General features: G+C 35.7%; 1 protein-coding gene across 5 annotated transcripts in view; it reads left to right on the top strand.

The window, feature by feature from the left end:
- Positions 1–20,707, top strand: part of LOC117325574 (stathmin-like) — a 40,902-nt gene extending 20,195 nt beyond the window's left edge. For 2 of the 5 annotated variants that reach the window (XM_033881903.1, XM_033881904.1), the window contains 6 exons: positions 12,077–12,208; positions 13,432–13,586; positions 15,673–15,864; positions 16,245–16,391; positions 17,113–17,253; positions 17,719–20,707. In XM_033881903.1, coding sequence (XP_033737794.1) covers positions 12,077–12,208; positions 13,432–13,586; positions 15,673–15,864; positions 16,245–16,391; positions 17,113–17,253; positions 17,719–17,781 — 830 coding nt within the window. In that variant the 3' untranslated portion in view covers positions 17,782–20,707. The remainder of the gene's footprint in view (positions 1–12,076; positions 12,209–13,431; positions 13,587–15,672; positions 15,865–16,244; positions 16,392–17,112; positions 17,254–17,718) is intronic. The other 3 variants (XM_033881906.1, XM_033881907.1, XM_033881905.1) reach the window with 2 other exon arrangements.
- The last annotated feature ends 3,386 nt before the right edge of the window (positions 20,708–24,093 follow it).

The following is a 24,093-nucleotide window of genomic DNA, read 5'->3' as shown; positions in this document are numbered from 1 at the left end:
TATGCATGCTGCAGCTGGTGGCAACAATAAGTTGGCAACTAGTGGATGTAAAACCTGTTGAAAAGCTGACAGTTGGGTTTGTTTTGTTTTGTTTTGTTTTTTCTTTCTAACAAGCTCCATATTACATCTTTGCTGATGTTCAGTTACTTTTCATTACTTGAAAGATAAAAACCAGTTTCGGAGTTCTTAACATGCTTGTGTTTCTGACTTTTTCTGTAATCTTAATAATTGAAAATAACTAACTACATTTTGTTAGAATAAGCTAACCATTATTCAGTTAGCGCAATTTTAATATAACTTTATTGCTATTAATTCAGAATGTGATTTTCAAAATATTTTCAAAATTTACTGAAGTTTAAATTGCACTATTTAGTACTTACAAAGTAGATTAATATATTATACCCAAGTTGATATTTCAACACATCAAGATTAAGATTTTGAATAAAGCATTATTGTCTTTTTGGGGGAAGAAAATTAACCAAAACAACTAAGAGGCTTTGAAAGTCACATGAATAAGCTTTTCCAACAAAGTTTTCTGGAAAGATCCTGTATTAAGTAATCCGACATCTTTAAAAAAAAAATTGATAATTGGATTTATAATAGACCCATTGGACCTCTTTAATTAATGATCTTTTGATTATCAATTTCTGTATTATAAGAACTCCATCAATCAATCAGTCAAGATTTGATTACTGCATAAAAATCACACAAGCATGAAAAAATTGCAAAAGAACAATGTGGTATTGAGGTAAATATAATGATATATATGTGTAATAGTCCAATTCTATCTATTATTGTTCCATATCATTGTCAGACAGGAAGGCCATCAGCTATTCTTTTTGGATTTTCTGACTTTTGTATGATCAATACAGCTAGCTGCCTTTTGTGCATACAGATGTGAGTAAAACCAAGGCAAGGTAGTCTGCTGAGAGAGCTCTAGTATTGATCATACTGTACCACTCCTCACTGTTTTACTAGGCTGTGATGTCATACCTGGTAATCGTCTGACTGGCATTATTCTACGATGTATCACATGTATATTGAACCCTGATTCAGTAGACTTAAACCAACTATTTGAGATCTTAGTATTTCCCAGCAAGAGCTTGATATATCTTTCTCAAATTGAAATTATTAAGATTTACTTTTGGACCTACCAGGTAGTTGTTCATTTATTTTAGAGGAGAGAAAAAATTATTATATGGTAAGAAGTTGGTTATTGCTATTTCTGGTTTGAAGATTCTCAAATTGTAAAATTCACGCTAGTTTTCCTAATTTTCTTGTGAAACAACATGTTGCAGATAGTTATGATAAACAATATGAGGAACCTGGTAGCCAATGTTTATATACATTTCATGAATAAAATCTGCTTCTCAGAAAGTTCCACCAGTGGGATTGAGCTGAAACTTGCCTGGAATGATCCCAAGACTGTCCTGACCAAGTGTTGATATTTTTGGATCGGTTCGAAATCCAAGATGGCCACCATGGCAGCCATCTTGAAAAACACACTTTTAACTTCTTATCCAGTTCCACTGGTGCTATTTTTCAGCCTCCTAAAATCTTTGAAATGGCAGTCATGGCGGCCATTTTGTAACATGATTGCGCAATCATGGTCTTCTTAAGTTCCACCTGTGGGGTTCAGCTCTAATATAACTTACCTGAAATGATCTTGAGATGGCCTTGACCACATGTTGTTATTTTTTAGCTCAGTCTGAAATCCAAGATGGCTGCCATGGCCAACACTGCCACCATACTTGCTATGTATACTACAATAATAAAAGGGTCTTTAGAGTCAGATGACCATTAAGGCCCATGGGCCTCTTGATTGCAATGCATTTAAGATTTACATGTATGTTTCTAACATACTGTGTGCTTCAATACTATCACTTTATTGACATGGATGTTTGTTTGGTTATTATTTGGGAAAGATTTTAGTGAAATTTGGGAGTTTGTTTAAAACTTATAACATTAAGATAGTGATTTTCAAACTGGAAGCATTCTGCTAAGTTATCATTGTGGCAATTGTTGTTTCTGTACAGTGTTTAATAACGCAGGCCTAGGCCTTATTGATGCATTTACTCATCATTCCGCTAATCTGTTTTAATTTGGTTTTGTGCTAAGATTTGTGTACTCCAAAACAAGTTGTTTAAAGTATACTGTCAAAGCAGAACAGTTGAGATATAATGACATGTAATTCTTTTTGGGATTGTATGATAGTATATTCTTACAAGGCAAAGTGCCTTGTCACAAACATCACACAAGCAGGTATCCACTGCGTGATATAACTTTGAGTAACTTATTATATGTGCAGTGTTTTTGTGCCCTCTGCTTGACGGTAATTAGCACATATAGAGTCTATGTTCAGCATCGGTTTTAGTGTTGGCCCAAGCAATGACAGGGTTCTGTCCCCAAGACACCTGATAAAGTCCTTAAAATATGTGCTTACTGTTCTCTACTTGATGTTCACATTTGAATAGGTGACAAAAAGAATGTGTTAGCCTGTGATTAATGGAATGTCCTGAAGTTCTTTTGATCATATCCAACTTCTGACAATTTGTTTGTATATAAAATGCTTCAGCAAGTGTCTCTGAATTATTTTCGACAAAGTTATATTTATCATGCTAGCTTTTCCGCAATGTGATAATGCATGAAGCGTTACACTTCCTTTAGAACCTGCTGTCTATTAGCTAAATTACTACTGGAATTCAGGACAAGATGTTAGTTAGTTTTGCATTATAAATTACTCATTTTACAATTTGTTGGAGAATTTGGCCTTATGGAAAGCTGACAGCCTGGGCTGGGTGTGTGAAAACAGCATTTATTGCAGGCTTCTATCCTCTGCAGTTCCTTGCTAGTTAATTCTTCTACAGAATACAGAAGTGTTTTGGTGTGGGTTTTTTTTTGTGTTTTTTTAATTGGATTTGTATTGATCTAGCTGTTGCAGTTGTAGTCCAACTCTGGCTTTTAAGGTTTTAAAGCACTTGGGCCGTTATAGAGACATAACATCCCAGAAAGTAGAGAGTTGTAGCAATCCAGACAAATTTGCTGTGGATACATATTTATACACGAGGGCTCGCCAAAAATTCCAGGTAATGTGTGTAAAAATGGTGAGCCTATATAACACGGAGATTCATTCAGTGGACCGATTTATTGGAGACCGTTGTTGACATGTTTCGGCTACCTGTTTTTACACACACATTAACAAATATATGTATCGCCTTAAACCCACTTCTCCGATTAATGCCAGGTGAACAATACAGGTACATTGGGCCTTGCGTTACTTTAGGCCCTATATGATCATAGATATTGATGGGTCATTAACTAAGTATTTTATCAATCAATTTCAATAGCTAAAAGGCTCAGTTACCTCTTCAATATTTGTTCAAGCATTTAAAATTGACCTACTTTGATATTGGAACAAAAACATGACCATCTTTGAATTTGCAAGAATGAAACCTTCCCGAAAAGTTTTGCTTCATAATGTGCAATCTTAATTTGATGAAGTTTAAAGAAGTTACTTTAGTAGCAGGTGAGCTATTCCAATCTGTATATTGGCCATTAGTGGGCCTCTTGTTGGGGGATCTGATATTTTATTTTTCTACTTGTTCTATCTCAGTCTGTTATTGTGTGTCATAACAAAGAGAATCTAATATATTTATGAGTTTTAAGATGCCATGGAAATATATCTTTAGAGAAAAAAAAGATGCCTGGTTGTTATTTTTGTGCGTGATGATAACTGATAAGAGTACCTGAAGAGTAGGACTAAGTGTTAATATTAATTTGTAAGCTTAAGGTGATTCATGCTACTAATCAGGACAGCCAGGTCATTGATCAGTGTATAGATGATTAGCTGCCTGTCTGCTAGGTGGCGACTGTTTACCTGGACCTATATGTGTTCAAGTTGGTAGAGTCCCACGCGATAGTGTAGCTTTTGGCAGTCTTTCCATACTTGTCATGTTTGATTTGGTAAATTTAGTTTTATAATTCATGACATGTTAAGTACAAGTGTTAATTATACTTTTTTTTACTATTCTTAAAAATCAATAACATTCCAGTTAGGTTTCAAATAAAATGATTTGAAAGGAATATGAATCACCCATCATCAGCACTGTGTTGTATTTCAAAATATTGATTGTTTGCACATTAAGAACATATTGGTAGGAAGAATTCTCTAACCTGTGTCAGTTGATAGAATCTCCACATGAAATTTATTGATTGAATGCAAATGTGTTAGCTATTGCGTTCTTCACTAAATTTAATTTAAATATATATGTATGTGTTTATGTATCCAAGGCCCAACTGAATTTTGCATTGACAGTGTATTATACAGTGTTACCTTAGACACAATTTTTTTGTTTTCTTTTTTTGGATGATGATGATGATGATAATGATGATTTAATCTATCCATTGCAATATATGTCCCTTTGGGGCAGCTATTGGTTCTGTCAAGGCAAGTCTAGTGTTAGCGTCATGCTTCTGTGGAAATGAGACGCCCTGACTCATCTCTGACTCAGAGCCTACCACCATTCCACACCATTTCACAAAGCCTGATTTACTTGCAGGCTTTCACATATATTGTTGATGGCTTTCATATGGAATCCATACACAAAACTGACTCAACAAAAACTAGATACAGTGTCGATCAGAACAAAGTATGCTTTCTCTGGAACTATTCAGTAATAGTCCTACATATGATATGCATAAAACACTATGTTCTAGCTGCCTTTGCCATGAACTGAGAACATAAATTAATTAACATAGAATCCATTATTGCTGAAACAAATTAGCATAAAGGGTATTTTAGACTGATTAATTATGTTGTAGTGTTTCAATGATACTTAATTTACAAAAGTTAGCTCAATTATTTACAAAAAATATTCTCCCTTAAGACCTTCTCAAATAAGAAGGGAATAACTGATATATTGTTGCATTTGTAAAATTCTTGGATTGGTTGACAAATTACAGAATACCTCTACTTATATTGCTTTATAAACATCCAATACCGCCTGATATGTAATAATGAAATTTGTTAGTTACAACCCCCTACTTTAGTAAAGTTGGGTATATAATCACTTTGTGTGTGTGCACGTCCATCCATAGGACCACTTCATAAACCACTTCATAAACAAAACAAAAAGATGGTATACAGTGGAACTCATGAACCCCCGGACAGATTTATTTTATTGATGAGGGGAGTTGTGTATGTGTGCCCCCATTTTATTTCAAAATATTTTTAAGGTGGATATATTGACCTTGGTGCCCATTAAATTGTTCTAAATTTACATTTTAGCTCATCTCTTTGAAGTAGATGGTTCTTTGGACTTGATAATGTTGTCTATCTGGTGTATTTTTAGCTCTTTAGGTCAGAGACATCCTTGGGGGAAGGGAAACAGATTTTGCATAAATGGTGACTCTGACCCCCGAGGGGCCAAAGGGGCGGGGCCCAATAGGGGAAATAGAGGCAATTCCTTTAAATCGCTACTAGTCATAAAGTTATGAATGGATTTTAACCCAACTTGGTCAGAGACATCCTTGGGGGAAGGGGAACAGATTTTGCATAAATGGTGGCTCTGACCCCTGAGGGGCCAAAGGGACGGGGCCCCAATAGGGGAAATAGAGGTAATTCCTTTAAATCGCTACTAGTCATAAAGTTATGAATGGATTTGAACCCAACTTGGTCAGAGACATCCTTGGGGGAAGGGAAACAGATTTTGCATAAATGGTGACTCTGACCCCCGAGGGGCCAAAGGGGCGGGGCCCAATAGGGGAAATAGAGGTAATTCCTTTAAATTGCTACTAGTAATTAAGTTATGAATGGATTTTAACCCAATTTGGTCAGAGACATCCTTGGAGGAAGGGGAACAGATTTTGCATAAATGGTGGCTCTGACCCCAAAGGGGCCAAAAGGGCGGGGCCCAATAGGGGAAATAGAGGTAATTCCTTCAAATCCCTACTTGTCATAAAGTTATGAATGGATTTGAACCCAATTTGGTCAGAAATATCCTTGGGGAAGGGGAACAGATTTTGCATAAATGATGGCTCTGACCCCAAAGGGACCAAAGGGGCGGGGCCCAATAGGGGAAATAGAGGTAATTCCTTTAAATCGCTATTAGTCATAAAGTTATGAATGGATTTGAACCCAATTTGGTCAGAAACATCCTTGGGGAAAGAGGAACACATTTTGCATAAATGGTGACTCTGACCCCCCCGAGGGGCCAAAAGGGTGGGGCCCAATAGGGGAAATAGAGGTAATTCCTTTAAATCGCTACTAGTTATAAAGTGATGAATGCATGTATGTTCTAAAAACAATTCTTGAGGTCTTTCAGACCTTTAGAGAGTCTGTACTTCATTAATCTTTAAAGCAGTTCGGATTCCCACACTATAACCATAGATATATATATAGCATTGTTAGAGATTTACAAATAAAACAAATTCAATATGAACATTATTTTGACATTTGGTCCAATCCAACCAGGTGAGCAATACAGGCCCCATGGGCCTCTTGTTATACATTTATAATATTTTTAAATTTGCTATGGTAACTGCCAATAACTGGTTACTACAAACATGTTTTCCAATAAAGAGTTATAACTGCTCAGTCGTTTGCTGATTTTATTCATCTTTGGTCAGAAGTTGTAAGTAAAACAAGCAGATAATTTGACATATTTGTTTCCAAAACTATCACCATGGCAACACAATCTGGGCCTCTGAATAATCAATATTTAGATATTGTCTGATTTTGACCAAATTTGGTATAAAGGGGTACTATTAGGATATGCCGAACAACACTATATATATTGGTTTGTTACCATGATAAACATGCTAATGCAAATAGCGGTCTGTGATTGGTCAGAATTTAGATATTGTCCGATTTCGACCAAATTTGGTACATAGGGGTATTAAGGTATGACTAACATTACTTATGTCTTTAGACATTTTCTAGTTGACCAAAAGTTGCCTTGGTAAATGTGGTTGCCAAAATGTCGTGAAAATAACAAGGCATAGGAACTGTACTATGAACAGTATACACAGATTCTCAATAAAGGAATGTCATTCAACTTTTACCGGGTTACTGCACTTAAAGATGATTGTACTATAAGAAAATCTACCATACCATGGTAGATTGGCAACCATGGACAACCATTTCAAACTATAAAAATATAGTCAGTACTATAAAAAGAATTATTTTGCAAATATCAGGGGTGGGGGGGATATAAAAGAAAACACTGTTGAAGAATACAATTGATTCTCAATATGACTACAGTATAGTGGTGACCAGCCGTATATGGTGTGAAGGACTCAAGTTTGGACTACAGTATAGTGGTGACCAGTTGTACATAGTGTGAAGGACTACAGTTTAGTGGTGACCAGTTGTACATAGTGTGAAGGACTACAGTATAGTGGTGACCAGTTGTACATAGTGTGAAGGACTACAGTATAGTGATGACCAGCTGTACATGGTGTGAAGGACTACAGTATAGTGGTGACCAGTTGTACATAGTGTGAAGGACTACAGTTTAGTGGTGACCAGCTGTACATGGTGTGAAGGACTTCAGTTTTATGTTGTTCTCACTGTCTGCTGAGGTGTCAAGTTGTTGGAGTTGTGTAGCCTCTCTGACTGTTCCTGGAGAGTCTGTTTACTTCTTTGTTACTAGAACCAGACATTATATTGATGTGCCACTTTGGATCACTGCCCATGTCTTGGCAAGTCTGATGGGCATGCTGCAGGTTCAGACAACAACAGAAAGCATAGGGTTTGCTGCACCATGTATTGCAGGTCGACCAGATTATTTGTGCTTGCAAGAATAATACCACAATACTACCCCATGTCTGAAGCAAGATAAATTTATTCTCAAAGCCTGTTGCCATCTGCTACCATCCAACACAGCAGTAGAAATCCTGGTTATGGTTTAATATCATTACAGAGTCCCTGCAGCAGTAATAAAAAAGAACACCAGAATTCAAAAATTTCATTAGAGCTGCACCGTTAATGGTCACATGTAATTATATGGTTTACCAGAACAACTAGAAGCAGGAAATTAAGCTTAAGTCATAATACCTATCATCCCTTTGGGTAGATAATTACTCAAACAGTATCAATGATAACATTGTGTTTGGGCAGTTGTCACAGTCAATTAAGGAATGTATATTAGATAAACGTAGATTATAAAAAGATTATAGAATTAAATAATACTGTAAAAAAAAAAATCAGTGTCTCGACTGCTTAGCAAAGAGACTACAGTGTTACTTTTCCAGCAGAAAGTTTTACATTTCACTCTGTTGCTCAAACCTTGGTATAAATTTAGATCACAGTGGACATCTCAACACAGCCTTCATTTATGGAATATCATCCAGAACTTATGGTCCATTATTCTGGAATTTTGGAAGTTTGCTTAAAACTTAATATACTGACAAAGCTGGACAGGCAAGACATTTCATTTTGTGGAATTCTTGTTTTCTGTAGTTATATTCCAGAGTTAACCATGCATCTTTATTGTATATTTTTAAGCCAATCCTGGCGAAAACCGAGCAGCTTATTGATTCTGTCCAGAGATCTTACATGATGGACTCGCTTCTGTTTGCAGTGTGTGTGCACATGATTCAGTGCCTGCATATTTAGCTATATAAATAGTTTATTAAGTGGAAAGTATAATCTATGACACTCATGCATCTGTGGTTATATAAAGTCTTCTGATACTCTTCCCCAAAAAATCCATCTTTTCCTGTGTTGTGAACCTTATTTTGGAAATGGGAGAAGTTGGTCTCTGGTGGCACTCTGAGGCCTTCATTTCACAAATGTATTTAAGACTTTTAAGCTAATGAAATTAAAATAATTCAATATATGTTTTCATTCAATTATGGATTGTTAGCTCACCTGCCCAAAGGGCAAGTGAGGTTATGCTGTGGTGCAGCGTCCGGCGTCAACTTTTCATTTAAACAACTTCTTCTCAATTACCAAGAGGCCCAGGGACTTGATATTGGACCTGTAGCATGCTGGGGTGAAGGGCTACAAAGTTTGTTCAAAGAAATGACCTTGACCTACATTCAAGGTCACAGAGGTGAAATAGGCTATAATCTTCAAACAACTTCTCAATAACCAAGAGGCCCAGAGACTTGATATTGGGCCTGTAGCATGCTGGGATGAAGGGCTACCAAGTTTGTTCAAATAAATGTCCTTGACCTTCATTCAAGGTCACATGGGTCAAATAGGTTATAATCTTCAAACAACTTCTTCTCAATAACCAAGAGGCCCAGGGACTTGATATTGAACCTGAAGCATGCTGGGGTGAAGGGCTACCAAGTTTGTTCAAATAGATTACCTTGACCTTCATTCAAGGTCACATGGGTCAAATAGGCTAAAATCTTTAAACGACTTCTTCTCAATAACCAAGAGGCCCAGGGACTTGATGTTGGGCCTGTCTGTAGCATGCTTAGAGCCAAGAGTTACCAAGACCTGATCTTAGGTCAATAGTATTCTGGAATGAAGGACTAGAAAATATATTGACATGAATAAATCTAGCTTACTCTGATATTTGAATAAAGTGGTTATCAGCATAGTATCTGTAGAAATGACCTCAATCAACTGCAAATTTGCTGTAGAGCCAGGTGGTCTTGTTTAGTTAATAAAAGATGAAATCTTAAATAAATAATTTGATATGGACTGTTTTATATATTATCTTGCACAGTTTAATTAATGCTTTAGTGCTTTGCAGTATAGTATTTTATACATCTAGATGTATATATACTGGACTCATTAGACTGACCACGCTGTCTCTAGAAAATTAGAATTATCAGCAAAATTAAGTGATTTGCATACATGTTTTGAAAAAATAGACTACCAAATGCAACAAAAGCTTTTTTGTCAAGTTTTGTGTATATTTTTGTATACATTTGGAGTCTAGCCACAAAATATAAGGTTCCTGATAAAACTACAGAAATGGCAAAAGTGTATCGATTTATGAACTGGTAGTCATGTCAGAAAGGATACCCTATAAATGGTCAGATCATTGGAGGTTTTTGGAGCATTGCCCAAAACATTTCCCTCAGAACATATGAGGGAGGATTTCAATAAAAACCCACATCATCTTTAATTCATATTTGCTAGTATTTCTGCTATGGCTATCTGGAGTGATGGGAGTATGACAGAATAGGAAATAGCGGTTAAAATGTTGGCCACACTAGCTTAGACAGGCCACATCAATAAAAAATAATAGAGAACACACATTAGAGTTTATAGCGCTGCCAACCCAGAGATAACTGTACATCAGGCCATATGTTGTCTTCATACAGTAGGTCAACATCACTCCTGTAAGTGCCTTATTGTGTGTCCCTAGACCACAACTTGGAAATGTCAACAATACAGGTTGGGAGGACATCATGTGAACATCTAATTTTTGTCAGGGATACTTGGTTGGGAAGGATCCTAATGCTACTCGGGGGAGAGTGATCTCCAATTTGACTACTTTCCGGGATGAAAAGGGAAATTCAGGATTTTGTTCTGCTCCTGTGGCTAGCAAAGCCAAATGTACTTGTCATTTAATCTTGATCATAGCCATATATACAAACTGGGCACAGAATCAAACCTAGTTTGTATGCAAAGACAGGAATCTAAATGTTTATTCATTTGGTAATTCGGGGATTCCTTTGTGTATAGACCAGAATGATTTTCCACGATGAAATAAGTTGTAACTAGATTTGGTAGTGAACGTTAAAGGGCTGTGTTTGAAGATATATTATTAGTTCATTATCAAACAACTGAACAGCACTTTTGAATTGGAAAAGGAATATGTTTTTCAGAAAATGGACTATTCTTGGGTTTTTTTGCAAATTACAAATCTGTAACTAACAGAAGCTTTTGAATGAATATGAATTATAAAATTGTTTTGTGGTTTGTCTTTGATGTACATCTACAATACTACTTTATGAAACATTAAAAAAAGAAATTCAAATCTTTACAAAATTGCTTTTTTAGGTCATCTGATACACAAAGTCTCAAGTGACCTTTTGTCTGTCCTCCTGCGTCCTCTGTTTTCAGAAACCCCTGAGCCAATTATAATGAAATTTGGCAGAAACCCATGGCCAAAGGTCAACCAAAATTGTGAATTATATGGTCCCCACTAAGGGATAGGGACAAAAAGGGTCAAGAAGTCAAAATGTGTTAACACAGAGTAGTAGCATTATTTTGTTTTTGGGTATCCAATATAAAAAAAAATACAGGGACAAAAAGGGTCAAGAAGTCAAAATGTGTTAACACAGAGTAGTAGCATTATTTTGTTTTTGGGTATCCAATATAAAAAAAAATACAGAGTTCTGATTAATTATCAGGAAATGACTTTCACTTATTAGTAAAGAGAGCCGGTATTTTATGATAAAAAGAAACAATGTTCTAGTATGTACTTGTTTGTTTAGCTGATTACATCCTTACAAGTCATAAATTTAGCAAAGAGGTATATATTGAGGAAAGAAAGTGATTTATTCCTGTTTTACACCTAACAGGATCTTGTGTATAAGATGGCTAGAATATAGTGAATATTTATCTTTTTTCTGACTTCCACTTTTTAACATAGTTTATGCTAACATATGTATCTTTTTTCTGTAATACTAACATGACGTTTTCTATTGCTATAAGTATAACATACTACCAGTACTAATATGTCAATTTTCTGCTGATATAAAGCATTACTAACATGACATTTTCTATTGCTATAAGTATAACATACTACCAGTACTAATATGTTAATTTTCTGTTGATAGGAAGCATTACTAACATGACATTTTCTATTGCTATAAGTATAACATACTACTAGTACTAATATGTTAATTTTCTGTTGATATAAAGCATTACTAACATGACATTTTCTATTGCTATAAGTATAACATACTACTAGTACTAATATGTTAATTTTCTGTTGATAGGAAGCATTACTAACATGACATTTTCTATTGCTATAAGTATAACATACTGCCAGTACTAATATGTTAATTTTCTGTTGATATGAAGCATTACTAACATGACATTTTCTGTATTACTAACATGTCGACCTCTTTCATTACTAATCCTGTTCTTTTCAATCGACAGTTTGCAGTAATTGGCTGAACATATTCTCGTGTATGCGACATACAGTTCCAAAAAAGCCAGCTATCCACCCACAGGTTCATCCAAACAAACGAGCGTTCGATGCTATAATAGTATGGAAGGGGAAAGGTGAAAGTCAGTACCATTTCACACACAAGTCTTGCATGTCATCATGCAAATTTGGTGTTGTCTTGTGAGTGCTGTATTTCATTTTATTTTCATTAGAAACATTTGATTTCTTTTTGTACTTGCATATATATCTAAGATATACCAATGATTTATGAAATGTCTTGCACTTAAGTTTGCTTTACTGTCCATTGCAGGTCAACTTGATTTATTAGATTATCTGTGTTGAGTTTGAATTATATTTGTGTGAATTTTATTTGATATTAGATTCTTTAGAGAGTGTAATCAGATGTGACATGGCTTAGTTGGACTGTGATTTCCTACCTATTTCCCAGCAAGTTCTTGTATGTTAAAACTGAAACATATTCTAAGGAATCACAAGGCCCCTATAGGTGGATGGAGTATTAAAATTTCTAACTTAAGTTTGTTAGTTTTGTATTTGAATTATTCAAAAGGCATGTACAAAAAATGTGCATTTTAATATGATGAAATTTGAACAGTTGACAGTAGGTACACTGTACCTGTGCCAGTAATGTTTGTGGTCAAGGAATGACCTTTATAAATCTTACCAGCTGTGCATGTCCATATTACTGGAGAAATGATGTTTTTTTCTATCTTTAGGATTTATGCATGTCATATTATTGATTTTTTATTATCAATATGTACATAGTTATTATTTATTACATTTATATTTTGGTGCTTGTTTTCATTTCATATTGTTGTTTAAGTATGTGTTTTTGGTGCTGTTTATTTTACATGAATGATATATAACAATTATCAGAAAAGGAAAAGATGTGAAGGAAGTTATGTTATTTAAATCAATAATACATTTTCAAATTTGAGCAAAATTCACTGATAATCCAGCCACACTATTATAGTGTTAATGTTTTAAGAGTAAATGATTTATTAATGAAAGGAGGCAGTTCCTGCAGAACATAACGAATGATCATGAAGGCTTTTACCAAGTGAGTGCTTTATGGGGAAATGTTGCTTTTCTTTCATGGAAGAATTCTTAACATCGCTTTCATTATTCATCATGTTTGCCTTCTGTTATCATTTATTCTGTTGATAAAATATCCCTGTGGCAAATGAATTTCTCGCATAACATCAGTAACATTTCAAGAGTAAAATAGAATTTGAAGTGACAGCTGGTATACTGATGAACCAGACCTTAGAGTTGTGTCTCCTGTTTTATATATCTGATAACTAAATATGTTTGTGTTGGTGTACAGAAGGTACCAAAGAGAGTTATGGAGGTGTGGCTTATGACTACATCCTGAAGCCAGCCATGGAATCCTCATATAGACCTGTCTCACCACCCAAAGACAGACCACTCACACATGATCAAATCGCCAGAAAGTTGATGAAGGCTGAAGAAAGGAGACAGGTATGTATTGTGTTAACACTCCCAAATTAATCACTGTTGATAGCCACATCTCATTGGTTTTTTGAAACTTTGATGATGTCAAAAATTTAAACTACTCATTACGAGAGTTGCGAGCAGATGAATTCTTTTTACAACATGACTGGCCTTAAAAATGTTAAATGACATACTAAAACAATTTCAAACACATTTGAAGACAATTTATATATATATATATATATATATATATAAAATAATGATAATGTTGCCACTACTGACTTAATTGTATGATGGTGGGTACCAAGATCCCGCAAAGATCTCTTGTTAATCAGCGTGTCTTTATCAGTTCCAGGCAAAAAAGCTGTGGAATTTGATCATTATCAGCTGTACTCACCATCTTTATATATTATAATGGAAAATGTAAACTTTATAAGAATTGCAAAACAAGTTATAAATATCAACTTATAAAAATCACACTTGTTGGACAAGTGAACAAGGGATCTAAATGTGGGAGGAAACCAGAATAATTCCCCGGAGACAGCTAATGTGGTCGCGTAGGTGAAGGCAAGTGTGTTACCACTTTGCCACGCATCCTCCTAATATCATATTTATGATACAATATCTAATATTTATTTTCTAGTGTGATTGGACACATTGATCTATCTATCAGTTAAGTTCATAAGTAGGGACATATAATGATTTTTGTCTTTCCATGGTACTTATTGTCTCCTCTTCATCATGGGTTCATTATGACATTGAACTCAAGGTCAAATAATATAACTATTGAATCAAGCTGATGTGTATAGCTGCGATAACGTAGCTCTGGACGACGGACGGACAATTTCTGACAGATGGTCGTCGTCAGAGCTACGATTCCCTCCCATTGCTCGTAATGTAGCAAAACAGTGAACCTCGAAAATGCTACAAATAGCGGATATCGTTTAACTTTGGAGTAATAGTTCATATAATTAAACATTTCTAATACAATTTTGCAATGTATTAGCCTACCGTCTAATCTAGAAATCTTTAATTCGCATATTCTGATATCATACTGCTCGGAGTTGTCTCCGTGATCCGCCATGATACTTCTCGAACTCTTGCGAGGATTCTAACCCAAATATGGAACCTGTGATCCATATATGGATGAAGCTACTACGATAAATAAATACATAATCAGAGATATTTAACCACTGTTTTGTAACTCTTGTGAAGAAAGCGAATCTTACTTTGCATAATTAAATAATTTCAGAATGAATTGACCTTCCTCGCCGAGGTATATAACTCCGAATCTGTTTTTCTGTTGAAATCTCGCGGGAAATCTCATTAGCATCAATTTATTTTGATTTCCTTATAAGGAAATTGACCTTTACGCTTGTATCAAAGATGGCGGTATGTTTGAACTGATATCTCTGTGTCTCTTGCTCATTTTGGATTTTACTATTTATTGTCAAACAATTGATGTAATGTGCAGGTTTGTGGCTTGAATATTGATAATAGATACCAGAATCATCAATTTACATGTGTTTTTTTATCCGAGAAAATTTAAACCACAGCTAATACTGCCCGATGCGAATCACATTGGGGTTTGCTACACTATCGGCAATGGGAGGGACTTCATACCCTGCCGGAGAGCAGTGTAGGCAGGGCATGAATATTCGTTCTATGATGTGCAGTGCACTGCTGTTTGGTTACTGTGACCTTGACCTCAAGTTCCAACTATCTCATGTCTGAGTATAACATTTGAACAGTTGAGATATTTGATGCAACTAACATATATGTATTGCCTACAGGCATTACCAGTGTAACAGGTAAAAGGTCAATTGAGTCCAAAATACTCTATGCCTAGCAAGGGAAAAGAGGAGTTTATATTAAAACCAAGAAACTAATCAGTAAAAAATTTGCCTCTTTTGTGCTTAATTTGCAGCTTTCAATTTTAAGGATGAATAAAAGTCCTGGTTTCTGTAAGAAACTTAAGTTAATTATAATAATAAAACCAGCTATAAACTAAAATTTGTGTTATGGACTATATACACTTCCTAATCAATTTTGCACATGTCAAACTTGTGTGACTGATGATTGTACATTACATTGCTTTCCATTCACTTAATAGTCCATAGAGGCGCAGAAAGTGGAATTTGCCGCACGAGAGAAAACAAAAATCCAGGAAGTAATGTCAAAATCAATGGAACAGGAGGAGCAGTTTGCCAGAGCTGCACACGCCAAGCTTCGTAGGTCTATGGAAATCACAAAGGAAAACCGAAAACTCCAAATCATGGCTCTCCAGGATAAGCTCCGGGATCATGTATGTTACTTATTCATTTGATTTTCATATATCTTGATGTCTTTGTAGATAGAGTTTTCATATCTTCTGATTTGGTGATTGACCTTTTTCTTGTGGAGAATTACCATAAGGATTTATGGGATTTGGTATGACTTGTCAAATTTACTTCAATCTTCCCAATTTGTTTATATATACTGATATTGGCAGTGAATTGTTCACATTATAGTATACATTTACCATAATAAAAGCACTAGCATAAAGTAGTAAACTATGATCAAAGTAATAATGAACATTTAAAAAAAAATATGAAATGATCAAGGTGGAAGATTGTACTTTCTATTAGTATATGGATGTTGTTTTAGATATTGATGTTGTCTTTGATTTGTGTCTGATAACAACAGTTGGCCAGGGTGGAGGAAGTTTGTAAAAATAGTGACAGTATGGCCAAAGATCTCAGCTTAAAAGAAAAAATTGATCAGAAACTTGAAGCAAAAGAGGAAAACCGTAAAGCTCAACTGCAAGCCTTGCTAGTCCGCCTCAAAGATCACGTAAGATCCATGTTTGCCTGTCATTATCATGTTACAGAGTCTGGGCATGTCATTATTCAAATTATCCTGTTTTATCTGGTATTTTACAACAAGCATGGGTTCAGAATTAGAATATATATCCTCAACTAAGATATTATCTTTTCAAAAGTATGGTATAATGACATGATTGAACATAAAAATCCTCATGCCCAGTCTCCTATTGATCACCTTTGTGTTTTATTCAGTTCGCTTCTCTTATCCATCATTCATATTATTGAATAGTTATATTAATTTGTTTTTTCACATATATAGCCCAGAAACTATTTTATAACTCTTAATCGCAATAATTCAATTAATGGTAATTTCACAGCATTTCATTACAAAAAAAACTTCTTTTTTTTTTTTTTTTTTGGCTTGTAAACCTGTTGTGAGTGAAACACCTTTGTTACTGCCATGTGTACCCTTGTCCACATGTGTCTACTCCTATTTGTATGACTGGTAATTACACATAAAAATTATAAGTAAACAGCTAAATAAGTTTTCTATTCAATACCTTACTACAGTTAATAAATATCCAGATGCAATTTAAGAAGGCAATACTGTTTTACCATCTCGTGCCCAATTGTAGCTTTCTGTGTTTGAGGCAAACTTAAGAGAAGATAACACTCCATAAGATTTGGTTGTCATTTCCATACATAAATTTTCTGTTGCTAATTTCTGTCGCATGGACTGTATTTGATAGGCAAAACATATTGAGGAAGTTTGCAAGGCCAGTGAGAACATCAACAAAGCACAGGAAGAGAAAATGATAAACAAGATGGAAAATGCTCTCAGGAACCGTGAAGAGCACTTGCGAGCACTGCAAGATCGGCTCAAGGAACATGTAAGATTGAGGTGTTTTTGGTGTAGGCCAGAAGTCTAGAGCTTTCTCTTAATTTTAAATGGGACAAGTGATAAGTGAATATAATAATGACCGGCCAACTGTTGTTTGTGGTGGTGACATATGCACTGTTTTGTTTTAGTAATACAGGGGCATGCTGTTGTAAACTTGTGTACACACACACAATTATCTAACTTTCATTATGTTGTTTGTCTCCTTTATTAAAATCAGGTTAAGAACTGCCATTTGTAATTCAGTTAAATTTGTCATTTTCATGTTTTTCACATAAAATTGATTGTAGACATGTTTCCCTTCAAACATGAAAAGAATAGGTGTTATGAATAACCTGTTCGATAACAGGAGAAAAACATACAACTAATACTGAAGGAGACAAACTCGCTGTCATATCATTGAAATTTGTCATTAACAGTTCAAACATTTTGATATTTTTTTTCACTTGTGTTCCAGGAGCGTAAAATTGAGGAGGTCAGAAGGAACAAGCTGAACTTACAGATCACCAACTCTGATTAAGGGGTGTAGCCCCTACCTATCTACCCCGCCCTTTTACCCTGCCCTGTGTTCACCGTGTCGTCAAATGCAAGGACCAAAAAAAAAACACAACAATGTCTGCACAATTTTAAGGATTATTTATCTACACTGAACCAACTTTGTTTTTGTGAGAAAGTGTGATTGTCAGTTTTCATGTTGATCTCCCTGTATGTTTTGTTTACATGGCATGCATTACCTCTTTACTCAAGTATTTCCTCGGTTGATTGGCAGCTTCTCCTGTTTTAAATGTTTTGTTTTATTTTCTCTGTTTAATACTCTTTATTTTTTTGTTTTGGAAATATACAAGTTAAACAACATGCTAATGTATTTTTTGTACTTTGTTTAGTTTACATTCCATATCATTAATTCAGGTATTCACCATTTGTAAAAGCTTTAATTTACTATACACTATAGCATTTATAATTCAGCACACGAGATATATACGACTCGGTATCATAACCCCTTTATCACAGTTTTACATTATTTATTGTGAAAGCATTTTCCCTCCAAATATTCATTATTGTCCAGTGCAATGACAGTATTTTTGGTTTTGAGTTGTGTTAAGAGCACTGAGTATTATAAGTGTGGTATATAATCAAATCACTGTTGTTAGTACTTAGTGATGATGTAGTTTGGTGTGAATGATAACTTTCCTTTGGAGAAACATAAGGAGCCAGAAGAGAAAAGTCTTTAAAAACGAGTTACTGAGAGTATCATTATATATCTGAACACTTGCATAGTTTTACCAGAATTCTCTTCATTCTTCAAAGAATTATTTTCTGTCTTTATATAGTAAAACACAACACATATGTAGAGAATCGAACACATTCTGAAACTGATAATATAGACAATATAAATTCTTACCTAACGTTGTCCTGTGTTTGTTCTGGGAGATTCAACAAAATGGATGTGTTCATTGTTTGCGACTATGCAATTCTGGAAGTCTGACCAAGATTTCAGTCATACTGGTACAGAAAGTTTGAAAGCAAAGTCTGTTACTCATTTTTTTAAAAAGATCTATTTTTGTTTGAGAGGTCTTGTGAATTCCATGTATCTGTTACCTGTTTGGCGTGTAGAATGTCAAAATTGTTATTCTTAAGAAAATGTTTGGTTGCAATTTTTGTTACAGTATAAATGAAACTTACAATCATAGACCTTCTCGGAAAGGATGTAACGTTTGTAAATAGATGTATTAGTATGAATATCATAGACTTGCTACCCAGTAGTTGTCACCGGGGGTATGGAATTACCAACAGAGTGTGGGTAGGCCTAATTAATGTCACCAAGTTTTAGTCAGTTACATCTCATTAGAAATGACACATTTTAGTGTGTTGTAGTAAAATAGCTTCAGACAAAAGTAAAGATTGAATTGTTAAAAAGTTTTTCAGGCAATGGTGAACAAGATTGATCTGAGAAAAGACACTTGAGTTTAGGAAAACCCTCCTTTTTAAGACCAGTGTTTGGTGGTTTACAGAGATGCTCAAGTCCTGAATCTGTAAATAGCTGTATACAAGTACATGTAACAAGTAGTAGCTTAGTGTCTGGTAGTAAAACTTTTGTAGGTTTGTTTGCACCCAGCAATGCATACCAGTTTGTACATTTAAAATCTCCATATAGACAAAATCCTAGATTAGATTGTTAATCATAAAGATGAATGGTGCTTTTGCTGTGTACAGTGCAAAAAAGTATGGACATAACTCCATTCTGTTAAAACAGACAAAAAATAACATCATAAAATGAGAGCAAGTTTGTTTGTTAAGTGAAAATAATTCTGCACAGTGTGCAAAAACTGCATGCAAATTATGCTTTATAACGAGTATTATTGTCACCAGCTCTTGTGTTGGAATGATTATCACCCTGTACAAGTGTAGTGCTACTGTTCAGTGCTGTTCTTATACTATGTGCAAGTTGGTGTTTGGGACCAAAACAAACCATGACTGCCATGCGTGTTAATACTGTGTGTCAACACTGTAATGTATCATGTAATCTTCATATTCCATGTGAAAGTATCAAAGTTCATAGGTATTGTTTTGTGTGCGACTTCAAATTGCCAAGTTCTTATACTGTACTTTGTCAAATTTTTGTGCCATTCTTGGTAAGAAATTGTCAAGTTGATGGAAGATTTGTAGACATATATATATATTATTACCATGTTTCTTCATCAGTATAGCTTAATTGTGACAATTTTGCTTCCAATTTTACATTTAAACTTCATGCAGAATTCATCTTGTATACATGTATGTACATAATAATGAGCTTATATTAAATACTAGATTGATAGTAGAAAGCTATCTTAGAAAACATGTATCATTGAGTGTTCCCAGTATCATCCTGTCGCTTTTCTAGCCAATTTGTCTTCATTCAATTAACCTTTAATATTAATTATCTTCTAGTCAAATCCATGTTCACTAACTTCGTTTGTTCCGACAATCTGGAGGATTTCTGTTTCATATGATGAACTTTGTGTTGTCGGTGTAGCTTCAGTTACATGGAATTTTCCCAAAGCACAAGTTTTTTGTTGGACTATACATAACACTGTGTTGTGGGGAAATTGCTTTCAAGTTGAAAGCCCCATTAGCTACATCCATGGCAGTAAGTCAGATGTTATAAAAGTATTATAAGATTTGGCCACAGGGAGTTGACAAGTATGCTTTATAGCAACACAAGTTGAGCTGACAGAATGAAACCACCCGATGGCTCTATTCAGATTTGTCCTGTTCCAAGTCATTGTTATATGGCATGCAACTGTGTGTCATCAATCTAAGGCTGGTAATAACAGCCCTATGTACACCAATAGATAAGTCCTGTGTACACTAAAATGTACAATTATTTAGCTTTTGTATGTTTGTATTTTTTGCGAAAGTTATCTCCTTTTTTTTCTGTAATGATCAATAAAACGCTTGGTTTATGACAGTCTTTGTTGCTATTTGCTATATTGTTAGCTCACCTGGTCCAAGGGACCTAGGTGAGCTTATGCCATACAGCAGCGTCCATCGTCTGTCTGTCCCTCAACAATTTACAATTTGATTGGTTGCATCTTTAGGGGGTTGGGGATTCAACCAGAGGGGCAGAGTCAATTTGGCTAAATTTATATAAACGACTTCTCTGAAACTAAGCAATGAATATGGCTCATATTTGTCTGGTAGCATCATTATGGGATAGGGATTAAAAATTGTACAGATGGTGGGACTGACCCCCAGGGGGCCTGAAGGGTGGGGTCAAAATGTATTCAAAAGGGTAACTTCTTGCTTAATTTTCTCAAAAAGATGGAAGACATAATTGATTTTGTAGCATTTTCTCCAAAAACAATAGTTTTTCATTTTTGGCACAAAGAGGGCGCTATATGCTTGCGTCACTTTCGTAGCCTTAGTTTCACGTTTTAAGAAAATGGCCGCCATTTACTGACCACTGATTTGTCGAAATGTACATGTAATCATTTTATTTCAATTAATATTGGTATAGGGGTATTAGGGGACTGGGTTTCAACTGCATGGGCTTTGTTGCCATATTAACCACACGGAGGCTTGTGATTGGTGGAAATTTAGATATTGTCATTTTGATGAGAATTTGTATGTAGGGGTATTTGGGGACTGCTAATTCAACTCTGGGCTTTGCTGCCATAGTAACCACACAGTGGCTTCTGATTGGTAGACATTTAGATAGTGCTTGATGTCTACGAAAATTGGTTTATAAATAGGGGTTTTAGGGACTTCAAATTTAACTGTATGGGTTTCGTTGCTATAGTCACCACATATATGCGTCCTCTGAAGTATGGGAGGTGTTTGGGGACTTTTGTAATGGGTTCCCATCACGATTAGTTCTTGGTTATATAATTGCAATAAGATTTCAAATAAACTTTACGGCACTAATCCTTATACATTGTAGATGTAATTAATATATAAGAAGTAGAATTAAACTGCCAGTTTTGGAAAGCTAAATTGACAGTGTGATACAAAACTACAATTAATTTCATTATTCTACTAATTTAACCTCATGGCCGGCGGGGGTATGATTGGTCCCCGGACTACAGTTCTAGTTAAACTTGCACATGGTTGTTTGTCTTTATAATGTCTGTTTATCAAAAGTCCCTTTCAAAAATCAATAAAGCATTGAAATCCCTCTAAACTTTGAACAGATCTGTACATGTATGTACCTAGCCTGAAGTTTTCCGATGAGGGTTATTTTTCTAATGAACACTATATATTAAAGAGGGGAGAGGGAGTGGACACTAGAGCCCTTCTGATTAGTCAATACCCTGATCGAGTCCGGACTTGTGAACAAAGAGTGTACAGAAGTCAACTACCAGCCGAGTACTGTTTCTGTGGTAATGGACTGTATTTTAAGGATTTACCGAGAAACTATGACCTCGTAACCTTATCACAAACCATTAATTACCGGAATAGTCCCAACAAGACCACTATATTACAGAGTCCGCTAGGGTAATATACTTGTTACATATGCATTCAATAAATAAACGGATTGCTGTCCAAGCTACTTGTATCAGATCGTGAATGACGGAGTCGAGTTTCTGGTATTGGAATCATTCACTAGGACATTCGGGGTTCGGTAATTACAATAACGAGGCTGCGGATTGAAACGTTATCAATTTACACGAACCGAATGGTCCATCGTCCAATACAGCCCTTCGGGAGAAGTCTGCTTGTCTTGTCAGGCAATGTACCAATAATATAGCTGCTGATGTATGGGGTTTTTTTTGGGGGGGGGGGGTCGAACTTTTAGCTTCTCCGAATATGTTTGCATGTGAGACGAAACTATCGTGGTCACGACATGATAAGCCTGGTCAACGTCACCTTTTTGTCGTTTTGTCTGTGACACGGGATGTACCTCTGCTTCCGGTCGATAGACTGGAATAGCAGTGCTCCAAAGTGTGGTGTGTTGTATCCCGAAATACTTCAGACAAGTACATGTATCATTTATAGGAAATCGATCAACTCCTCCAAACGAGTTATCCCCCCTGTACCATGTTTTGTTTAACGTTTCATTACCATAAGGCTGCCTTCGATCGGAAGTTACTGTTTGTTTCTGTATGTTGATTTATAGTGCTACCCCACTTACAAAGACACTCAGCAAGACACCCTACTCGGCCACACTGTACTGAAAAAGGGCCAGCTAGTTGTTCCACTCCCAAAAATGCTCCGGCCAAAAGTGGAATAGAAAGTATTCACCCCTAAATAATGCTTTGAGGACAGCAGGTGCAATTCTTACGGCCAACCTGTCGGACAAGATGAGCTAAATAGTTTACCTGTAAATGTATGAATTAACTAAAAGGATTGAATGATAGGCCTACCCTCTGTCCATGGATATCACAATCAAAATCGAAGTCTCGTTGTATGTCGAGTTAGAAAGCGCATAAAACAGCATAATGTATGCGGGTGATTTTGTCGTTTGACTGTCGAAGCAACCATGATGCAGGAGCAAGGAAATGATTTGTTTGTATCTCACTGCGTGTCGTCAGAGGAGACTAAATGTGCCCCCAACCCTCTTGCAGGGCCGGGATGGTCAGAGGAGACTAAATCTGCCCCCAACCCTCTCGCAGTGCCGGGATGGTCAGAAGAGACTTAATGTGCATCCAACCCTCTTGCAGTGCCGGGATGGTCAGAGGAGACCAAATGTGCCCCCAACCCTCTTGCAGTGCCGGAATGGTCAGAGGAGACTAAATGTGGCCCCAACCCTCTTGCAGGGCCGGATTGGTTTCTCCTTTGTCTTCTGTTCATAGAACAATTGATAACCCAAGAATATGGTCCGTTTATCCCACTGTATGTTGATTGTAGAAGACGACGAAAATGGGCCCCAAATAATCGGTGATTTTCTAACGTGTCTTCTATTTAAGGGACATTAAAGAGAGAAAAATAGATCACCTGTTCCCATGTACAATACTTGAACCCTTCCTTTCTTTACTCACTGCTCTGCCAGGCTGTGATTTGTTTTCTTCCATACATGCCTCTGGCTGTTACGAGGACGTTACACAACTAAAAACAAATATAACATGAATGTTGCTTGCACATTTAAATAGTGGCCAATGCAGTAGGTTTCTGGTATAAAAAACTACTGTGGTGAATGTTGGTACACAGTTTGTTCTCTACGGTGTTCATTTGGTACATTTGGTACATAGTTCATTGTTTTACACAGTTGGTACATAGTTAATTGTTTTATACATTTGGTACATAGTTCATTGTTTACACATTTGGTACATAGTTCATTGTTTTACACATTTGGTACATAGTTCATTGTTTTATACATTTGGTACATAGTTCATTGTTTTATACATTTGGT

The sequence above is a fragment of the Pecten maximus genome, chromosome 4 (assembly GCF_902652985.1).
Source record: "Pecten maximus chromosome 4, xPecMax1.1, whole genome shotgun sequence".
Taxonomy (NCBI): Eukaryota; Metazoa; Mollusca; class Bivalvia; order Pectinida; family Pectinidae; genus Pecten; species Pecten maximus.
The sequence above is the reverse complement of the archived record's forward strand: the minus strand, read 5'-3'. Positions and strand labels throughout refer to the sequence as shown.